At 49.3% G+C, this 22,958-nt stretch overlaps 1 protein-coding gene across 7 annotated transcripts in view; it reads right to left on the bottom strand.

The window, feature by feature from the left end:
* FASTKD3 (FAST kinase domains 3) overlaps positions 1–22,958 on the bottom strand; it is a 39,251-nt gene that overhangs the window by 4,000 nt on the left and 12,293 nt on the right. For 2 of the 7 annotated variants that reach the window (XM_077310769.1, XM_077310768.1), the window contains exons 6-8: positions 19,743–19,857; positions 5,225–5,319; positions 2,492–2,584 (exon numbers count right to left, since the gene is read on the bottom strand). In XM_077310769.1, coding sequence (XP_077166884.1) covers positions 2,527–2,584; positions 5,225–5,319; positions 19,743–19,857 — 268 coding nt within the window. In that variant the 3' untranslated portion in view covers positions 2,492–2,526. Of the gene's footprint in view, positions 1–2,491; positions 2,585–2,616; positions 2,636–5,224; positions 5,320–19,742; positions 19,858–19,911; positions 21,710–22,958 lie in introns of those variants that run through there. The other 5 variants (XR_013226660.1, XM_077310771.1, XM_077310770.1 and 2 more) reach the window with 4 other exon arrangements.

Consider the following 22,958-nt stretch of genomic DNA (forward strand, 5'->3'; position numbering starts at 1 on the left):
TCAACGGGGGATTAATCAAAGTCTTTGTACATCCACGATACTCTGGACCCCCACCTTCTTCCCCGTTTTTGGCACAGTCAGAGACACTGGGAGGAAGACTAAGCGGGGAGCACTCACTGAATGTTTGCCCCTGCCCGGGACCTGCTGGTGGGGCCTCTTTACAGCAGTTCGTCCTTGTTTTTCAACGGCTCGCCCGAGGCACCCTCCTCCTCTGCCCCGCTGTCAGAGGCAGCGTCGAACAGCACTGGTTCGTCCAGGGGGGCGAGCAGGGAGCGGACCGTTCTCTTGGCGGGGGTCTTCTGCATGGGTGCTCCTGCAGCAGGCTTGGTGGCCATGGCCGTGGTCTTGCCGGACGGCTTGTCTCCATAGGTGGGCGACTGCTTCTTGGAGGGGCACTGGGCAAGGAAGTGGCCTTGTCCTCCACATCCCAGGCAGAAGCCCTTCTCCTGGCGCTGGCTGCATTCGGCTGTGTCAACCCTGGGGGCTTTCGGGGCCATCGCTTTCTTTGGGGTGGACATCTTGGGCGGAATCTTGGGCTTTTCACCACCCAGCTCGGCCGCCACACGCAGATGCCTCTCCACTTCCCCGGCCAGGCGCACCCAACCCATCACCGTCTCGGGGTCGTCCAGGTGCAGGAATTTTTGCGCTAGATCCTTGCGCAGCCCCTCTCGGTAGGCGTGTACACGCTGAGCCTCTCCCCAGCGTGGGATCGCTGCGGCCAGTTTCTGGAACTCTCTGGTGTACTGGCTCACCGACCAGGCGCCCTGCTTGATCGATTTCAGGCCAGCCTCCGCCGTTTCCACCTCAAACAGGTCCTCTAACCGCTTTCGCATGCAACGCATGAAGTGATCATAATTGCACACCTCCGCCGGCACATAGCAGTACAGGTGGCCTCCCCATCCATGCAATCACCGACGAAACGAATGCGCTCGGCATCGTCTTGGAACATGAACCCCACCTCCATCATGTAGGCTTGGAGGTGGACTAGAAAACTGGGGAATGCATTGGGGTCCCCAGTGAAACAGGGTTTTTAACCTATACAGGCGGCGGATCTCTGGTCCTTTGAACTGCGGCGGCAGCTGGGGTCTGGCAGCAGGATTGGCTGGCCATCCACCCCAGGTTGCCCTGCCCGGCGGCGTGGGAGGAATTGGGGCGGTGAGCCCCCTCGGCTCTCTGGGTCCGGCTCCGTTCCCCTGGGGTCATGGCTGCCGTGGTTCCCTGGGTCTGGATGCCTCTCCCTGGAGCAGAGGCTGGCGAGGCTCCCATGGCTCGATTCCTTCTCCCCTAGGCGGCGGCGGACGTGGCTCGTAGTGCCCCACTCCAGGTCCTGGCGGTGGCTGGCCCCGAGGTGGGCATCCCTTGGTGCGCGGGGCACCCATCGCTCCTTCGCTTTTCCAGGGGCCAGCCGGGAGAACGATCGCTGACCCTTCTTTGGGAATTGGTGCCGGCCGATGCATCTCGGCCAGGAAAAGCCTGCCACTCATTGCGATTCTTCTCCCAGTTTGCCAGTCACTGTCGTAAGCCACTCTCCCATCCGGCCCACACAGTCGCAAAGATCCAACACCTCCATCATGGTGGCAGCTTCTCGGTCGGGCACCCCTCTCGGGAAAGCGGGTCCCCACTTGATTCGTACCGTGGGGTCGTCGTACCGGGAGGTCCGGCACCGGTCCGTGACGTGCTGCTCCAGGAAGAATTGTGGTACGGGGCTGAAGCCGTCGAGCGCCCGTGCCATCCCAGACCGAAACAGCGCCTGAGTGGCTGTCCGGGCTCGCGCCCCAAGAGGCGTGAGCATCATGTCTCCCTGGTCTGTAGAATCGACCGGGTCGATAGGCTCGACCGGCTTGGTTTCCCCTTCTGGGGCACCGGTCGCTTCGGCCTCCCCTTCCAGGAGGCCGGGAAGGAAGGTGCCCCCTCCGAACTCAGCCATCAGTGCGGAGGAAGGGCGTTGTGAGTCTTGACTTACTGTCAAGGGCAGACAAAACTCACAATCAGGCTTCTATAGAAAAAAAGCTTTAATTGGAAGTAGATCTGAACACTTTAACATCTGAAGACTGTTCAATATCGGGGATGAGGGGGATCAAAGAGATACTACAGAGCCATAAGCATTCTGGTTACATGGGAAAGACAGCAAGAGCACAGCACACAAAGATGGAGTCTCTCAGGTTCAATGAAATCAAACATGCCAGAGAGCAGAGGCTGATCCTGACACTGACAACCTAGGCTGGGATGCCTCCCCCTTACAGCTCAACCAGATCACCTTGGCCTGTGAGTGTGATGGGGTTTGAAACCACCCCACCTGACAAGCAGCCGATCCCAAGAGAGGCTGCTCTCTGTAGATCAGTTGCTTGTCAGGCTTTTTTTTTGGCTGGAGGGCGGTATTTGGGTTTCCGAATCAAACTAGGGATTCTCAGTTTGGGCAAGAACTCAAGGGGAAAAAAACAAGCAAATCAGTATTCAGGATGTGTTGAGTTTTGCTCATCCAAAAGCTCACCTCTAACTGCCACTACTATGAAGAGAGGATTTGGCTCAGCAAAGTAGCCGTGTGGTTTTTCCATCAGTATCTTCTTCCGTCACTTTGCAAGACCTGCCGAAGATCTGTAGGTTATGAGGCTGATTCAGACCGTAAGAATCAGATCTTAGATCAGAAACAGACAACACAAGAGCAGTCACTCCTTACCCTTGCTTAATTGTGACTTTTTAGTCTTGGAAACTACAGTGGTGTCTTATTGTGCTGATGTTGTACTAGTTACAAAACAGACGTTCTCCTCTATGCAACTGCAGAAAATTTGTTTGGTTTTCCGAACTATTACAACATAAGAGAAGCCATGTTGGGTCAGGCCAGTGGCCCAAAAAGTCTAATACATATAGTGGCCCAAACCCAGAGGTCCACCAGTGGGGCCAGAACTCCAGAAGTCCTCCCACTGTGGCCCCCCTCCCCAGCACCAAGAATGCAGAGCATGACTGACCCCAGAAATGTTCCATTAGACCTTTGCTCCATATATTTCCATGAACAATTAAGACATATCTAAGCTTTTATAGGTGTTTTTATTCTTTTATTATGTGAACCGCTGTGAACCCAATTGGGAACGGCGGTATATATAAATTTAAATAATAAATAAGCTAAAAGCAGACATTTAAACTTGATTTTATGAGAGAGCTGCATGACTTGTGACCCACAGCCCTTCTCTGAACAGATCAAACAGCCCTTGCCCATTCCATAAACGGGTGCTTTGTTTTCAGACGTATCCTGGCTCTTCCAAAAGGGTCTCTTGCAGCCCTGATGAGAGCAGAGCTTGGTTTCCCCTCACTCAAAGCCCGTGCCCACTTAGCTATTCTGAAATCTTGGAAGAAAGACACAACAACCAAATCAGATTCTTTAAGCCATCGAAGTTTTAAGCTCTTATTGAGCAAAGACAGGACTCGGTCTGACTTTTTTAGCTTCATTCTTTCACGCTATACTATACCAGATTACTTACTGCATACATCAGCCAATATCTCTGATGTACGTGATTGGGTGCTCAAAGCTGATTCATTGATTGATCACTCTTCAATTCTGCTATCATAATCAGCCCCATGGTATAAAACAATTTAAAAAGACCACTCTAGAGCATCATATTTAGTAAACATAACAACATGCAATCTTAGAATCTTTGTGGTTTGAAATGATGCCATCAGCCATGCTCTTTGGACGATATATGTGGAAATTCATCTGTGGAGGAACGGCCCCACTATGTTTTGGCTTGTCCCCTTTACTCCGAACCCAGGGGCAAATTCCTTGCCAAGTTACTACCAAACTCACACCCCACTTCTGATTTTGATAAAGTGACCTATCTGTTATCAGATGTTGACCCCTATATTTCATATAGAGTGGCACTTTTCGCTCTGGCTGCCAGGAAGATCCGAGCCAAAGCTTTTTTGTAGGTGTTGATACACCATGATACACCATGTTTTTTTAAAAATTGTAACTCAGTAGCCCTTGTCTACAATTTGGTCCAAAGGTGTGCTAGCGGAAGAGTGGCAGGGCAGCCCCCGAGGCAGCAGCCGGAGAGGAGGATGAGCAGGAATTGCTGCCCAGTACCAACTGATTCTCAGAACAGGGGTTGGGGACCACTGATGTATGCAATATTGGAGAAATATTGTTTTATTCGTATTTGTACCATATTGTTTTTGGCTACACACAATAAATGTTGTACCATATTGTTTTTGGCTACACACAATAAATGTTATCGTATCGACTAAATACCTAGCAGTAAGCAGTTTTATCCGTTAGCTATTCTCCTGTTGCCCATATTAGCTACTTCACCTTAGTAGATTTGTTGGGCATTTTAAGTAAGGGTGAAGGCCATTACACACAAGGAGGTCAGTGCTTCAGAGGAAGTTGGAGATAAATTTTCGTGCCAATCAGAACAGAAAGCCAGGCACTCAGTCAACAATTGAGAGATGGATCTTAGCTTTTTTGAAATGCAGTGAAACATGAATTCATTCCTAGGGCCAGGGTGGCCAAAATGTGGCTCTTCAGATGTCCATGCTGGTAGGGGCTCATAGTGATTATAGTCCTTGGGTATCTGGAGAGGCACAGTTTGGCTCCCAGGCCTAAGGCATAGTTTGGTGATTTCACATGGATTCTGTTCACATCCCATCTTCAGTATTTAATTGCTGGTAAAGAAAACCTCAAAAGAGACAAAATGATGCAGAGTGACATTTCCACCATAAGTCAGACATTTGTTGCTCAGGTGGTCAAGTAGTGTTGCTGGCTCCGAACAAGGCCACTTTAAAGCATTCATTGAAAAACATATGCCTAATGTGAGCCTGTAGACTGGTAGATTGCTCCACAGCTTTCCTGTGTAGCATTTTTATTTTGGGGCCTGAGTTCCACTACCTGTCTTGTCACTCCAAAGTAAATCCTGCTTTGTAATGGAGCCAGCAAGAGGGAAAGGGATCCAGCCTTCAGTGGCACCCATTCCATTTCAACCAACCACTCCTGATCAACCTGCCTCAAAGTGAAGGCACCCTCTATGTACACCCAAAAAACATGGGAGTTTGCCAAACAAGCTCTAACATATTTTCTCTTTTTTATTTTGCTGAAAGACAAATCCAAATTAAAATAATCTAAATGGAGATTGATTTTTTAAAACAAAAATAAAAACCAGCAAACTGACATATCAAATCCAACATTTAAAAAAAAGTCATTAATGGCAGTATTATTTAGATTTGGTTGCATCACCAGCTAAGTCTATAGGAGTTAGGAAAGATTTTCTTGTGCAGATACTCCACTATATCAGTTTGGCTCTCCAGCAATTCAAATTCAAAAAATGGAATCTAAAAACATAAAGAGAAGGGAGAATTCATTAGTGAAGCCACAGCATTAGATGGACAAATCGAGTATAGTTACTTGTTCTCTCCCATACATCTGGCTCATCTGCAGTTTCCTCCCAGGTTTTACAGGGTTGCAACTTGGGCACCAGAACAGGGCCCTTCCAATATACAGAAAGAAGAGAGGAGGCAAGGACAACTCCCCATGCATTTCATACCTTCCAAATGCTTACTAGTACAGAGAAAACTTGTTGCTCCGAAGTGGTATAGTAGTCTGCATTGCATGGGTCTAGTCCAGCGGTTCTCAACCCTCCCGCTGCTGCGACTCCTGCTGCTGCTGCTGTGGTGGTAGTGGCGACCCAAAGAGGGTTGTAGGGTTGCGCATGTGTTGGTGATCGAAACATTGCCTACCTGAAGGTTTCTTCTCTTCAGTGGGGCGAAGTCCTCCACACTGATTAGGTCACGCCTCCTACTGCTCTTTGCAGAGTAATGCAAATTAGCAAGCCTTCTGGGATTGTGGTAGGCTGACCCCTCCAGGCCTGGAATAGCCAAACTCCAACCAATAATGTTCTTTTCCAACCAACTTGATGAATCATTTAACTTCTTTAATTATTGAACTTAAACATGAACAGCAATATTAACATGAAAACCAACTCTTTTTCATAACATATATGATTTTCACCTTTTTTGAAACACAAATTGAGGAGGGTAAAATATATTGGAGGACATCGCCCCACAGAAGAGAAGAAGCCTTCAGGTAGGCCATTGGCATAATAGCAAAACATGTATATAAAAGACAAAACAATTCAAATCCCAGATCACTAGCAGAAAATCCCATGGAGGAATTTTGCAATGGCTTCAGTTACTGGAGGATTATGATCCAGTAAAAGAGCGTAATACTGTGGAGGACCATGAATCTTGCTCGCCTGCATGAGAGGATATATGTAGCATTCTCTAAGATGGTTGTGTTGCTCACAAAGGAGGAGAACATGTTGCACTGACTCAGGTTTCTTGGTGGGACATGAGCAGTATCTGTCAGCATATTGGATGTTAGCATATCGACCTCTAGTCACTGCCGCTGGAAGAAGGTTTAGCCTTGCATTAAAAAATCGCTTCAGGGAAGACTATTTTAAAGATGTAAAGTACTCCGGGATCCTTCTTGCTGGGAGATAGTTATCAAAAAAGATGGGAGAGCATGTTCTGTGTGCTCCAGCAATAGTGTTCTGATAGTTAATATCCAAGATTCGTTGTCTGGTGTTGTTGTAAGCTTGGTTCTCTTCACGGTTTTCCAAGAGTTCAATAGATAGGCCTAAAGACTGTAATTTGATGTTAATCTTCACAAACCAGGGAGATAGAAACTTATCAGACAACATAAGATAGACTAAGCTCCCAGCTTGGGCTCTAAAGTTCAGGCGGAGCCAGCATTTAAAGATACGGAGCCAAGCTAAGCTAATGTTTTGTTCTCCTTGAGTAGGGGAAGTCCTCCACACTGGTTATGTAACAAAGCTAAATAGGGTGGGCTTATGTTATGTCTTACAGATTCAGCCTGACACCTGTTTCAAGACTCGTCTGCCAAAGATTACCAATTCCTCCTCCTGAGCCTCAATTTTGTAATGCCTCACAAAAGAAGTAAAAGAGGACCATGTAGCTGTCCTACAAATCTCCTCAATCAAGGCTCTGGTTCTAAAGGCTGCCGAGGTGGCTGCGGCTCTTGGTTGAGTACGCCGTGATATTCTTTGGACAACTCAACCCTTGTGAATCATAAGCCTGCTTGAGACACAATCTTATCCAATAACTTACTGTAGACTTTGATACCTTATTACCTATGTTTGTTATACTGTAGGCCACAAATAAGACCTCTGTTAATCTAAAGGCCTGAGTCCTTTTGATATAACACCTTCAATGCCCTTCTGACATCTAATTTGTACCAACTCTTTTCTGTCTCCCCTGTTTAGAAAGAAGGCTGGAATCACTATTTGCTGGTTCAAATGGAAACCTGAATTGACTTCTGGCACAAAGGACTTCTGGCACAAACAAAACAGACCGTTTACGGAAAATACACAGATCTTTAGCAATTGATACGGCACCCAGTTCAGACACAACTTCTTTGCTGTTGTAACCGCAATCAAAAAGGCCACTTTCCAAGACAAGTACTTTAATTCTATTTATTTGAGAGGTTCAAATGGATGCCTTGTAAGCGTCTGAAGCATTTTTGAGAGGTTCCATGTTGGAAACCTATGTTGGACAGGTGTAGCTAATTGAGCTGCCCCTTTGAGATATTTTCTGATCATTTTATTGTTTGCAAAGCCTTTTAGACCTTTGAAATCCAACACAGCTGCTAAGGCTGACACCTGACGTCTCAGCATATTAGGCCTTCACCCTTTACTTCTACCATCATGTAGGAACGCCAAGATATCTTTAAAAGGCGGTTTCATAGGGTCCAAAATGCACTTCTGTGCCCATTTTTAAAATGCTAACCAGATATAGTTATATATTCTCCTGCTTGCTGGATGCCTAGCATGAAACATTACATCTGCAGTCTCTTTGGGAATGCCAGAATCTACTACACTTCCCTACCAATTTCCATGGCATCATTTTTAACCACTGAGGATCTGGGTATCAAAGCGGTCCTTGGCTTAACAGATCCGGAGTCACTGGCAAGGACCATGGGTTCTCTTCTGATAGTTGTATTAAGTCCGAAAACCATGGTCTCCTCGAACACCATGGTGCCAATAGTATTACAGTTGCTTGATCCTCTCTGATTCAATACCTTGTTCAACAGTTCTGGAGAAGAGAGTCTATAGCTTCTGACCCTTTTCCCAGAAACCTAGACATGAATCTGTTCACTTTGTTTTGTTTTTTTTTGCTGTGATGAACAGATACATTATTGGATTTCCAAAGAGAAGGATGATCTGCTGGAACACTTGATTGTTGATTGACAACTCCTTCGGGTCCATATCCTCGCAGCTCAGCCAATCCACCATCACAGGGCTGATCCTGTGTTGAGCAGGGGGTTGGACTAGATGGCCTGTATGGCCCCTTCCAACTCTATGATTCACATTCTGGGTGCCTTGCAGACACTGGGCCTTTATACCATGGACATGGCTTTCTGCCCACTGGCAGACCATCACTGCCTCCTTGTGAAGCAACAACACTCTTGTAACCCATTGCCGATTTATGTGCTTCGGTTGCCACGTTCGTTTTGATTAGGACATACTGGTCCTAGAGTAGTTCCTGAAAGGCTACCAGAGCCAATCTGACAGCCCTTAACTCCAACAGATTTATGCTGTAGGTTAGTGGTCCCCAACCCCCAGTCCATGGACCTGTACCGGTCCATGGATCAGTCGGTACCGGGCCACAGCTCCTCCTCGTTCTCCTCCCCGGCTGCTGCCTTGGAGGCTGCCCTGCCACTCTTCCGCTAGCACACCTTTGGTGCTCTCTGGCAGCTGCCATGGCTGGGGCTCCCCCTTGGCGTGGTACTGCGCAGCTGCTGCTGGCAGCGTCCCCCAGCAGATGGCGGGAAGTCAGGGGCACCAGCAGAAACGCAAGTGGAGCAGGTGCTCAGGCGGTGGTGGAAACGTCCCTCGGGAAAAACTACCCCCCCCTGTCCTCAGTAAAATTGTCAAGCGTTGACTGGTCCCCAGTGATAAATAGGTTGGGGATCACTGTTTGGTGTTGATCAGAGTGCCTCAGTGAATCAGCTCTCTGTATGTTGCCAGATTGCTCTTTTGCATGTTGATCAAGAACCCATGTTCTTGAAGTGTGCATACTGTCACCTCTACGCTCTTCTGAGTGTCCCTGAGACTCTCCCCCTTCCGCAAAACTTCTTCCAAATAAGGATGTGGACAGCTTTTTGTCAAAGAACTGAGACCAAGGTCATCATCACCTTCGTAAACCCCCTTGGAGAGGAAGAGAGGCCAAAGGGTAAAGCCCTGTATTGGTAATGTTTGTTCCTGAAGGCTAATCTGAGGCATTGCCTGGAAGTCTGATGCATTGGAATGTGCAGGCAGGCTTCTTTCAAGTCCAAAGAAGTCATGAAGTTGCTGACTTGAAGTGCCTGTAGAATGGACCAAAGGGACTCCATTCTGAACTTCTGTTTCCTGACAAATAGGTTTACTTCCTTTAAGTTAAGAATCACCCTCAATTCTCCTGACTTCTTGGGCACAATGAACAGTACAGAATATACGCCTTTTGCCCCTCTGAGATGTTGGAACTTCCTCTATCGCCCAAATATCCAGTAAATGTTGAATAGCTGCCTGTACTAATGAGGCTTTCATTTCTTTGGGTACAGGGGATGACACAGACTTAGGAGGGGGGCAAACTGTATCTTGTAGCCGTGCTCTACAATTGACAGGACCCACTTGTCTGAGGTGGACCGCTGCCATGCAGGAAGAAAAGTCGGCCTCCTATTCTGGCGTCAGACTGTAGATTTTTTTTTAAATGTTGTATTTCCATACCTTTGTTTGTTGGGGTGATACTGTGGACTCTGGTATTTAGATTGTTATGGGAAGGAACTTCTTCCTTTAGACCCTTTTGAAACTTGTATGAATGAAAGGACTGAAAGGATTTATTTTTAAATTCCTTATCTTTCTGAGAAGAAGTCGATGGCATCGCTTTTTTCTTCTCTTTGGTCTCTACTAAGATTTTGTCTAAGGCACCTTCCCCAAAGAGAAATCTGCCTTAAAAATTTTCTATTGCCAGATTAGATTTTGATGGGTATCCACTTTCCAGTGTAAGCCAGAAATTACCCGTGGCTACTATATTGGCCCCCTGTGCCCTGGCTGAGAACTGTAATTCATCCTGGCAGGCTGCAGGCACTTGGCAGAGCAAACTGGCAGGCTCTTTTGATCTTTAATAGAGCCCTCCACCACATTAAAGGGTCTGGCTCTGGACCTTGCAACAAGTCATCAGTCCAGACTACTGCTGCTCTGGCGAAATTAGAAAGAACTGCATCTGCTCTGATAGCTAAGGAGAGGCAGGTGCGGATGCCGGCGTGGCCGCCAGCACACTGGTGACACAAATGCCCATGCATGGAGTTGCTGCGCATGCACGTTTGCGCCCCCTGCTGGTGCAAACGCACATGTGTGGCAACTGCACATGTACATTTGCGTGCAGCTGCCGCACATGCGCAGTGCCCGGCCGCCGGCTCTCCCTCACCCCTGGAGGCTGGCCTCGAGCACAAAAAGGTTGGGGACCACTGCTTTAGGACGTTATATCCTTCTTTGCTTAGTACTGCTCCTGATAACATAGCTACCACAGAAGCAGCAACCAGTGAGATCAACCAAATACCCCAATATAAGATGGGGGAGACTTGTCTTGGCAGTAGCATGTGCGAAAAGGATCTAGGAGTCTTAGTAGACCATACATTGAACATGAGTCAGCAGTGTGACTCAGTGGCTAAAAAGGCAAATGGGATTTTGGACTTTATCAAACGGAGTATTGTTTCCAGATCACAGGAGGTGATGGTACCGCTTTACTCTGCTCTGGTTCAGCCTCACTTGGAGTACTGTGTTCAGTTTTGGTCACCCCAATTGAAGAGGGATGTGGACAAACTAGAGCGTGTCCAGAGGAGGGCAACAAAGATGGTGAGGGGTTTGGAGACCAAGACATATGAAAAAAGGTTGGGGGACCTTGGTTTGTTTAGCCTAGAGAGGACTGAGAGGGGATCTGATAACCAAGTATTTAAAAGGGTGCCATATGGAGGATAGAGCAGAATTGTTCTCTCTTGCTCCAGAGGGACAGACCAGAACCAATGGGATGAAATTAATTCAAAAGAAATTCCATCTAAACATCCGGAAGAAGTTTCTGACAGTTAGAGTGATTTCTCAGTGGAACAGACTTCCTTGGGAGGTAGTGGGTTCTCCATCTTTGGAAATTTTTAAATAGAGGCTAGATAGCCATCTGACAGAGAGGCTGATTCTGTGAAGGCAAAGGGGTGGCAGGTTACAGTAGATGAGTGATTGGGATGTGAGTGTCCTCTGCATAGTGCAGAGGGCTGGACTAGATGACCCATGAGGACCCTTCTATGATTCTATTGATTTTAGATCCTGACCATTCAGCTCTCATAACAACTTCAAAGTCATCAGCAAATGGGCATACTTTCAGATTATTGGGGGGTTTCTTGAAATCTTACACCCATCTCTTACATCTCCTGGTTTTTCCTGAAGCAGGTCACAATCTCTTCCTCATAACAGAGACTTTTAGTGACCTTTTTCGAAGGTTTTTGAAAATGTTCTGCTTGAAAAAGTCTGGAGGAGACTTCTTTAGAATGAGAATCTGTCCCCGGCCATTCCCCATCCTCCTTGTCAGAAGCCATTGCTGTCATGTAGCAGCTGACAGAAGATCCTCCCTTTTTCTCCCACTGAATGTTGATAGGTATCTCTGTGCTCTGTGCGCTGTCACTTTGGTCTCCTGCTAGAGGAGGACACTGCTCTCACAGAATCATAGAATAATAGAGTTGGAAGGGACCTCCTAGGTCATCCTAGGTTAGTAATTCCATATCAGGCATGGAGCTCAGGATAGGAACAGGCAAGTGGTGACCCAAGGGCTCAATCAAGGGGGCTTTCCTTTTTTTATTCAGCACCTGGCAAGTAGGCTGCTCACATCCAGGTGAGGCCTTGAGATCTTCCAGAATTAATCATAGAATCATAGAGTTGGAAGGGGCCATACAGGCCATCTAGTCCAACCCCCTGCTCAACGCAGGATCAGCCCTAAACATCCTAAAGCATCCAAGAAAAGTGTGTATCCAACCTTTGCTTGTAGACTGCCAGTGAGGGGGAGCTCACCACCTCCTTAGGCAGCCTAGTCCACTGCTGAACTACTCTGACTGTGAAATTTTTTTCCTGATATCTAGCCTATATCATTGTACTTGAAGTTTAAACCCATTACTGCGTGTCCTCTCCTCTGCAGCCAACAGAAACAGCATCCTGCCCTCCTCCAAGTGACAACCTTTCAAATAAAGAGGGCTATCATGTCCCCTCTCAACCTCCTTTTCGCCAGGCTGAACATTCCCAAGTCCCTCAACCTATCTTCATAGGGCTTGGTCCCTTGGCCCCAGATCATCTTCGTCGCTCTCCTCTGTAAAGGTGAAGGTAAAAGGTAAAGGTATCCCCTGTGCAAGCACCGAGTCATGTCTGACCCTTGGGGTGACGCCCTCTAGAGTTTTCATGGCAGACTCAATACGGGGTGGTTTGCCAGTGCCTTTCCCAGTCATTACCGTTTACCCCCCAGCAAGCTGGATACTCATTTTACCGACCTCGGAAGGATGGAAGGCTGAGTCAACCTTGAGCCGGCTGCTGGGATTGAACTCCCAACCTCATGGGCAAAGCTTTCAGGCAGCTGCCTTACCACTCTGCGCCACAAGAGGCTCTTTCTCCTCTGTACCCTTTCAATTTTATCTACGTCCTTCTTGAAGTGAGGCCTCCAGAACTGCACACAGTACTCCAGGTGTGATCTGACCAGTGCCGTATACAATGGGACTTGTGATTTTGATGTGATGCCCCTGTTGATACAGCCCAAAATGGCATTTGCCTTTTTTACCGCTGCATCACACTGCCTGCTCATGCTTAGTTTACAATCCACAAGTACCCCAAGGTCTCGTTCACACACAGTGTTACCTAGAAGCGTATCCCCCATCCAGTAGGCATGCTTTTCATTTTTCTGACCCAGATGCAGAACTTTACATTTATCTTTATTAAATTGCATCTTGTTCTCATTTGCCCATTTTTCCATTGTGTTCAGATCTCGTTGAACTCTGTCTCTATCTTCCGGAGTATTTGCCAGTCCTCCCAATTTGGTGTCATCTGCAAACTTGATGAGTAGTCCCTCCACCCCCTCATCTAGATCATTAATAAATATGTTAAAAAGTACCGGGCCGAGCACCGAGCCCTGAGGTAGCCCGCTACTCACCTCTCTCCAGTATGATGAAACACCATTGACAACAACTCTTTGAGTGTGGTTTTCTAACCAATTCCCTATCCACTTAACTATCTGAAAATCCAGATTGCAGTCCTTCAACTTATCCATCAGAACATCATGGGGAACCTTGTCAAAAGCTTTACTAAAATCCAAGTAAACGACATCAACTGAATTTCCCCGATTCAGCAAACTTGGTCAAAAAACGAAACCAGGTTGGTCTGGCAGGACCTGTTGGAGACAAATCCATGCTGACTTCTATGAGGACATGGTCACTTCCCCTTAGGGTCCCCTCATCCACCAACTCTTGGCTGTTGGTCGGTATTAAGTCCAATATGGTTGAACCTCTTGTGGGTTCATCTACCATTTGATAAATGAAATTGTCAGCCAGGCAGGTCAGAAACTTGCATGACTGAGGATGCTTCACAGAGTTTGTTTTCCAGCACACATCTGGGAAATTGAAGTCACCCATGATGACAAGGTCCTGACGCTTGGATATTTCTCAAGCTGCTCACAAAGTGCAGCATCCACATCCTCTCGTTGGTCAGGCGGTCGGTAGCAGACACCAACCACCACACTGTTTGTTTTCCTTTCGCTTATTTTCACCAGGATGCTTTCCACTGTAGATATGCTGTCCTTCAGTAGAATTTCCTGACAGGTAAGCCCTTTCCTCACATACAGTGCCAATCCTCCACCTCTTCGATCTATTCTGTTGTTTCTGAACAGTTCATATCCATCCACCATTACATTCCAGTCATGAGAATCATTCCACCAAGTTTCTGTGATGCCTACTAGATCATACCTTTCCATCAGCATGAGAAGTTCCAGCTCTTCCTTTTTATTGCCCATGCTTCGGGCATTAGTATAAAGACATCTGAATCCTTTTGGGCTGCCTCCGATCGTTCTTCTTCCTTACACTCCCTATGTTGATCGTCTCCTTCCCCTTGTGGCTTTAGTTTAAAGCTCTCCTGATGAATCTCCCCAGGTTCCTGCCAAACACATTCTTCCCCAGTTTCGATAAGTGCAGTCCATGAGGTGCTAGTAGGCCTTCCTCAAGAAAGCCTATCCCATGGTCCCAGAAACCAAATTTCTCCTGCCGGCACCAACTACGCAGCCAGTGATTCACCTCCATTATCTTCCTCTCCCGACGTGGCTCTTAGCCTGGGATTCTTGGCCGAGCAATTAAAATCAATAGATTATATTTCCCTAGTACTTGCACTGCCTAGACATTACAACGGACCTCCAGGACACTCATCCCATCATCTGCAGTGAGTGTGACATGATTGCCTTCCTCCCAGAAGACAAGATGGACTACAGCTGCCCCAAGTGTAAGCTGGTAAAACTTTTGGAGGAAAGGATTAAGGGATTAGAAAACAGAATTATTACTCTGACCCAAAATAAGAAAGGGGAGGAGTTCATAGAGCCCTGCAACTCGGAATAAAAAGAATACAGCCAGTCCTGAAGAGGATAAGGAGATTGACCACACTAGGGAGCCTCTGCAGACAGTTCGGAAAAAGATTCAACGGCGAAGAGCGAGACAGTTCTCGGGGCCTTTGGCGCTCCAGAATAGACAATTGGCAAGGAGCAGCCCTTTTAAATCCTCCCAACAGTTACCCAGCAATCACCTCATCCAGTCAGCACAATAGCCTCACCTGGTCAGCAGCAATTCTCCCCAGTAGCTCTCTCCACATGCTCTCAGTTGTCTGAGAGATCAATTACAATTGATCTCTAGTCACCAGAGATCCATTCCCCCAGAGAAAATGTCTGTTTTAGAGCATAGACTTCATGGGCTTACATACCATAGAATCATAGAGTTGGAAGGGGTCTCCTGGGTCATCTAGTCCAGTGGTCCCCAACCTTTTTATCACCGGGGACCACTCAACACCGGGGACCACTCAATGCCTTTTACTGAGGCCCGGTGGGGGGGGTAGTTTACTCCTCTACTCTCAACCACTGCCCTAGCGCTCTCTGATCGCTATGGTAATGTTTAAACATCCCTTCAAAATAAGATACAGACACGCCACAACAATGAAGTGTGTTGTAAAGGGCTGGGGGGGATGAAGTAAAGGGCTGGGGGGGGGAGAAGGAGGCCTTCGGGGCCCACCTCCAATTAGTCGAAGGACCACATGTGGTCCGCGGCCCACAGGTTGGGGATTGCTAATCTAGTCCAACCCCCTGCACTATGCAGGACACTCATAACCCTATCGCTCATCCACTGTAACCTGCCACCACCTTAAGCCTCTCTGTCAGATGGCTATCCAGCCTGCTTAAAAATTTCTGAAGACATAGAACCCACCACCTCCCAAGGAAGAGTGTTCCACTGAGAAACCACTCTCACTTTCAGGAACTTCTTCCTGATGTTTAGACGGAATTTCTTTTGAATTAATTTCATCCCATTGGTTGTGATCCATCCCTCTGGGGCAAGAGAGAATAACTCTATTCCACCCTCTACAAATACTTGAAGATGATTATCAAAGTGAGGCCAAACCAGAGCAGAGTAAAGCGGTACCATCACCTCCCATGATCTGTACACGATACTCCGTTTGATACAGCCCAAAATCCCATTTGCCTTTTTAGCCACCGAATCACACTGTTGACTCATGTTCAATGTATGGTCTACTAAAACTCCTAGATCCTTTTTGCACATACTACTACAAAGACAACTCTCCTGCATCCTATATTGGTGTATTTGGTTTTTCCTACCTAAATGCAGAACGTTACATTTGTCCCTATTGAACATTTTATTCAGTTTAGTCCACTTCTCGAGCCTATCAAGATCATCCTGTATTCTGTTGCTGTCTTCAGTTGTGTTTGCTACCCCTCTCAGTTCTCCTAGATTTTAAAGGAGATTTTCTCTTTCTGGAGCCCTGCTCCCGCAGATGAAGAATCGGTGTCTTCACTTGGGGATGGGGAGGAACTGGCCTCCCTCTGTCTATTTTGGGATCGTGGGAGGGACTGTGACTTCTTTTCTTGTACTCTGGCTGCAGTCTGAGTTTGTGGAGGAGCACCTAATGTCCATGGGATCCACAAAGGCTGCCAGTGCTTTCCCCCCACTCTGCCAGTGAGGGTGGTAAAATGGCAGGGGAAAAACTGCAAGCTGGTGTTGTCTGCAGTTGCCCTATTTTCTGCTCTTGCTAGGGAGGTTTGTAGAAGGAGGGGCCCCACCGCCCTGCCCAGCCACAGTTCCTGCTACAAGCACATTACCAGTGTGCTCTTGTAATCTCTCAGTGATGGTCCCGGGTGCAGCTGTGTTCTGCCCGGAGGCGTCGTGTCTCCAACGGGCGATTTCTTCTCCTCCCCAGTCAGCCAGAATGGGGGGGGGGGGGGGTTGAGGGAATTCTCCCCCTTCATGCCTGCAGATGGAGCCAGAAAGTTTCTGAGCTTTCGCAGTCTCTTTCTCTTCCAATTGTTTTGATCTTTCCTTCTTTCTGGATTCTGCCCCCAAGGCCATTTTCCTCTTAGTGGGGGTATTTTGCATATTCTGTTTGCTCTCTCTCCCACACTTCTTTGCTTTTTGGTTTGCAGATCAAGAAGCTCAGTTTCTAAGATCCTGCTCAGACTGTGCAGGGCAACAACACTGGAGGGGTCAGTCTACCAGGATCCCAGAAGACTTGCTAATTTGCATTACCCTGCAAGGAGCAGTAGGAGGCGTGACCTAACCAGTGTGGAGGACTTCCCTCACTGAAGTAGAACATAGAAGACTGAGGCAGCCAGTGCCGCAGTGGGGAGGGGCAGTGCCAGCGCTGGCTGGTGCGCTGGCGGTGGCCCTCCTCTCTGAGCCACTGGCTGCCTTGGCCTTCAATGATTGCCAGCCCGCACGCAACCCTACAACCCTCTTTGGGTTGCCGCCGTCACCAGTGGTTCTTCCCCTTTGGGTTGCCGAGGCCGCTGCTGCCACAACCAGGACAGCGGCGGCCTCGGTGACCCCCCCTAGGTTGAGAACCGCTGGTCTAGTCTGTTGCATTATGTGGACCCACAAGCCACCATAGTAAAACACAAATACATATTTTCTAATAGTTTAGAAACGAATAGATTTGAATGGCCAGCAGCTAACTTTGCTAAAGAATTCCCACATTTTTCAAATTCCTTGGCCCCTAGTTCCCTTCCCAAAGGGAAGGGTTTATGTATACACTAGGGGCCAAGCCTGTTGCATTCAGGAATACAACAGGCGCTAGATTAGGGGGCTGGAGTGGAAGAACACTGTGGATGGTCTCCCCCTCCCCCGAGGACCTGGAAAGGCTGCAGGTAGCTGTTACGGAACTCACCGGCAGGGGCAGCTCTCATGCGGCTGGGATCTGCAGCCTCCAAGCCTCAGAGTGAAGTGAAAGGAGGAGTGGGTGGTCAGCGGTGGGGGACGGAAGGCAATGGGCTGGCCACTGGACAGACAGGCAAGCCAGTTGGAGGAGGAGGTGGCACTCAGGGGCGGGACAGCCGCCCTGAGTGGGTGTTAAGCGCTGAGTGGCACAAGCCATGAGACATTCCAAAGCCTTACCAGAAATATATATTGGAACAGATTTGCATCCCACCCTTCCTTGAGGTCCACCTCTCACAACATAAAACCAGCAAGCTTCGTCAGACTCTCCCAACTCTCAGTAACAATACAAAAATCATAAAAACAGTAATATAAAAATTACTAGATTTTAAGCCCATTTTATATTAGAATAAAATGGACGCTAGCTACTGTCCCTGGGGACAGCGCTTGGTGGCTGGCAAGGGTGGGAGAAGATGGCAAAGGCTCCTGCGCGCCCGGGAACGGCGCAGGGCGGCTCGGCCGCCCTGCGCCCTCCCCGGGCGCGCAGAAGCCATTCTCCCCTCCCAGCCCCCCAACTGCAAAGGCTTCTGCGCGCCCGGGAAGGGCGCAGGGCGGCTCTGCCGCCCTGCGCCCTCCCCGGGCGCGCAGAAGCCATTCTCCCCTCCCACCCCCCCAACTGCAAAGGCTTCTGAGCGCCCCGGAAGGGCGCAGGGCGGCTCGGCCGCCCTGCGCCCTCCCCGGGCGCACAGAAGCCATTCTCCCCTCCCAGCCCCCCAACTGCAAAGGCTTCTGCGCGCCCGGGAAGGGCGCAGGGCGGCTCGGCCGCCCTGCGCCCTCCCCGGGCGCGCAGAAGCCATTCTCCCCTCCCAGCCCCCCAACTGCAAAGGCTTCTGCGCGCCCGGGAAGGGCGCAGGGCGGCTCGGCCGCCCTGCGCCCTCCCCGGGCGCGCAGAAGCCATTCTCCCCTCCCAGCCCCCCAACTGCAAAGGCTTCTGCGCGCCCGGGAAGGGCGCAGGGCGGCTCGGCCGCCCTGCGCCCTCCCCGGGCGCGCAGAAGCCATTCTCCCCTCCCAGCCCCCCAACTGCAAAGGCTTCTGCGCGCCCGGGAAGGGCGCAGGGCGGCTCGGCCGCCCTGCGCCCTCCCCGGGCGCGCAGAAGCCATTCTCCCCTCCCAGCCCCCCAACTGCAAAGGCTTCTGCGCGCCCCGGAAGGGCGCAGGGTGGCTCGGCCGCCCTGCGCCCTCCCCGGGCGCGCAGAAGCCATTCTCCCCTCCCAGCCCCCCAACTGCAAAGGCTTCTGAGCGCCCGGGAAGGGCGCAGGGCGGCTCGGCCGCCCTGCGCCTTCCCCGGGCGCGCAGAAGCCATTCTCCCTTCCCAGCCCCCCAACTGCAAAGGCTTCTGCGCGCCCGGGAAGGGCGCAGGGCGGCTCAGCCGCCCTGCGCCCTCCCCGGGCGCGCAGAAGCCATTCTCCCCTCCCACCCCCCCCAACTGCAAAGGCTTCTGAGCGCCCGGGAAGGGCGCAGGGCGGCTCGGCCGCCCTGCGCCCTCCCCGGGCGCGCAGAAGCCATTCTCCCCTCCTACCCCCCCAGCGGCAAAGGCTTCTGAGCGCCCGGGAACGGCGCAGGGCGGCTCAGCAAGCCGCCCGGGCCCGCAGAATCCTTTGTACTCCCCCAGTTGGGGGAAGGCACAGGGAGCCGCAGGCCTACCTTCCCTTTCGGCGGCCAGCAGAATAATGGCCGCCGTGCAGGGAAGGGTAGCCCTCGTCGGGGATGGGGCGGGTTGGGAGGCGCTTCGCGCCTCCCTATTGGCTGTAGTCCAGGCAAACAGCCAATCAGCAGCCGCGTTGTGCGCGGCTGCTGATTGACAGTTTGGGGCTGGACTGACAAGCGGAGGGCCCAATCGGGAGGCGCGAAGTCAGTCTAGGGGAAGGGGCCTATTGGCACCCTTCCTCATCCCGGACAGGGCCCGCCCTCGGGGCCCTTACTGTTTTATTTCTTCCGCTCCGCTAGGAGCGGTTAAAGATAAGTAATAAAACAACTTCCCCCACAACTCCAGGGGTTAAAAATTGTATAATAAACATCCAACAACCTAAAACAATATACATAATCCATAAAATAGGCTACAAGCCTATTAAAGCAGTGAAAGAAGTTGGAATGCCTTAAAATCATAAATTCAAGAGGTGAGATGCCACCACTTGCCTCAATTCTGCACACAGGGGCACAGAGCTTGGCAAAGGAGTCATTATATAGCTGCTTTGAAGACTTACTTGTACCACTTCATAACCGACCAGTTTCAGGTGCCTTCTCTTAATGGCTTCTTTTCCAAGAAGGTTATGACTGTTGATGCAAAACCTCCTTTGATCATCAATGCAGAGAGCTATTCTGTCAAATCACACACAAAACATGATTAAAAATTATTTATTATAACTCAAATACAGCTATTTTGGGGCCCATTTTCAGACCTTATGAGATGCCAGGGTGGCTACATTTTGAGCAACAGAATCAAGCAGGACCACAAAATCTTGGCACCACAACACACGGTGGGGGGGCTCCATCTTCAGGTGTTCTCACACTTATGTGAGATCCAGCCACAAGGAAACATCCTTCTGCAAGCCCCACAAAAATTATCAGTAATGCCCCCGTGAAACCTAGAAGTCGACATAGCACTTGTAGGCACCATGGTGGCAGGCAAGTGTTTTTAAAATGTGGGTGGGACAAGAGGGAGATCTTGGCTTCTGACTGGCTATGCTGATTTTTTAAAAATTGCTTTGGCAAAATTGTCTCCACACACAAGCATTTTCACTGCGTGCCTGAAGGTGAGCTGACAGCAAGAATCTTTTTTTAAATAATATGACTCAGAAAACCTTTATTGGCATACAAAAATGATGTTCATGTAAAAAGGCATCCTGTTAAATTGAACTTCTACCTCAAATATTGAAGAACTACCGTTACAGTTACATCTAACCTTAGTTCCTGGCATTTTATGGTTGGATCTGCATCCTTGTTGTTGGCTCTACCTCCTGTGGCAGCCATTTTGTGGCTACACTCACTACCCTGTGTCAGAATTCCAAAGTGTCCACAGGCTGAAAAAGGCTGGAGACCTCTGGACTGGAAAAATCTGCAACCCTGTTTGGAAACATCTATGATGGCTGTATAACACAGGCAATGCTGGGTACTGAACTTGTGCTGCAGACATTCCAGGAGTATAAAAATCCCCACATCCATGTATGAGGTGAGCTATGTGAGATGTTGTATTCTTGTTTCTTTTTATATTTGTTTTAAGTTTTGTGAACCAACTCAGCAGCATTGCTGATGGAGAATTTAGGATTAGTTAATACAGCATAATCACCCTGACCCCTCTTAAGAGGGCAGCAGGTCAGCTGTTCTTAGCGAGACCCCTGTAAATCTCAAGAGAGGGTGTTCCATGTTCTAAATCTGCAACTGGCACCCAGGCCAGGGATGGTGGCTGGGGGCAGAAAAAAATCCTTTCTTTCTTTGTCCTGGTGGATTATGTGCTGCTTCCTTCTTCTGGCACTGACCATGAGAATGGAAGGGGAAGGAGGAATAGAGATCCTTGCGGCCTTCTGAACCAGGCTGCTTGTAAATGCAGACTGCTCAGACTGGCTGTGGCTCTTCACGTCCTCAGGCACCAGGTCTTTCACATTACTGGCTTCCTAATAATATCCTGCTTATGCCAGGGCTTGAACCTGGGACATTTTGCATGAAAAACAGATATTCTGACATGCAGCCTTAACTCTCCAAGGTCTTAGATGGAGGACTTTTGCATCCCCTGTTCCTTTTCCTGAGCTGACAGAGCTCCTTTGAAAGAAAAATAATGTGGGAACAGGTGAAATGGGATCCCCATCCCCATCAGAGTTCTGAACAACAGCCAGGAGGTTTGCTGCCCTGTGACAAAGTTTCCAAACTGACAGCTGACCACAGCAGGCATCTTTATAACCTCCTGATTATAATCCACCGGTCTTGGAAACCAGCTCACGGGGGGTAACAACAATAATCCAACAATAAATCCCCATCCTCATTCAAATCCCAAACAACAAAATTACAACCCCAAACGGATGGCAAAACTTCATATGGGAAAAAACCTTACGAGGACGGCATAGGGAGAGACCAACCTGCATCAAGATGTCCAATGTCAATATGAAGGGAGACCCATACCACCTGCTCTAGCACTGGCCCTGACCATATAGCTGGCGGAAAAGCTGTTTTGCAGGCCCTATGGAAAGCAGAAAGCTCTTTGAGGACCTGCAGCTCCTCTGGGAGCTCATTCCACCAGGCAGGGGTCAGGACTACAAAGGCCCTGGCCCTGGCCCGGCAAGCATTCCTGGGGCTAGGAATAACCATCAGACTGGTACTAGCTGAGTGCAGAGACCAGCAAGGGACATAGGGCAAGAGACGGTCCCTCAGATATGTAGGCCCCAAACCGCAAAGGGCCTTAAAGGTCAAAACCAAGACCTTGAACCTGATCTGGGTCATAATTGGCAGCCAATGCAGCTGCCTCAGCAAAGGCTGGATATGGGCCCTCCAAGATATTTCAGTGAGGACCCCAGCAACCGCATTCTGCACCAGCTGTAATTTCCGGGTCAGGGTCAAGGGCAGGCCCGTGTAAAGCAAGTTACAGAAATCAATTCTGGAGGTGACTGTTGCATGGATCATGGTGGATAGGTGTTTAGGGGAAAGGTTGGGTGCTAGTAGCCATGCCTGGTGAAGATGGAAAAATGCCTGGCTGGCCACCTTCTTGACATGGACCTCCAAAGTTAATGAGGTATCCAAGGTCACCCCCAAATCCCTGGCTTGTGACATGATGGACAGTTGTGTCCCTGCCAGGAGGGGCAAACATGCTGCCTGATCAGACCCCCTCCTTCCCAGCCACAGGACCTCCGTTTTGGAGGGTTTGAGCTGCAGGCGGCTCTGTTCAAGCCACCCAGCTACGGCTTCCCAACATCTAGAGAATGGTTCCGGGGAGAGATCAGGGCGCCCGTCCATAAGCAGATAGAGCTAGGTATTATCAGCATATTGATGACAACCCAGTCTATAATTCCAGACCAGCTGTGCTAGAGGGTGCATGAAGAAGAGTAGGGGAGAGCACCACGCCCTGCGGAACTACACATGGGAGTGAGCAGGAGCACAATAGCTCATCCTCCACTGCCACCCTCTGCATCTGATCTTGGATCCAGTGCAAAGTTGTGTCCCACACCTCTGTTCCGGCAAGGCGGTAGACCAACAACTCATAGTCAACCACATCAAATGCAGCTGACAGACCTAACCAATTGAGGATGGCCAAATCCACCTGGTGCCATTCAGACTTGCCCATTCATCCAATCAGTGCTGAAAGCTGAGGAAAGAGCAGGAAACTCCTATACTACTTCCCTCTCACACAAAATGACAGTTAAAACATATTCAGGACTGCAGTTGATCCATGAGGAGGTCACTGCAGAACAGGTTCATGATGAAGACAAGGGCCC

Source organism: Paroedura picta, chromosome 14, assembly GCF_049243985.1.
Source record: "Paroedura picta isolate Pp20150507F chromosome 14, Ppicta_v3.0, whole genome shotgun sequence".
Classification (NCBI taxonomy): Eukaryota; Metazoa; Chordata; class Lepidosauria; order Squamata; family Gekkonidae; genus Paroedura; species Paroedura picta.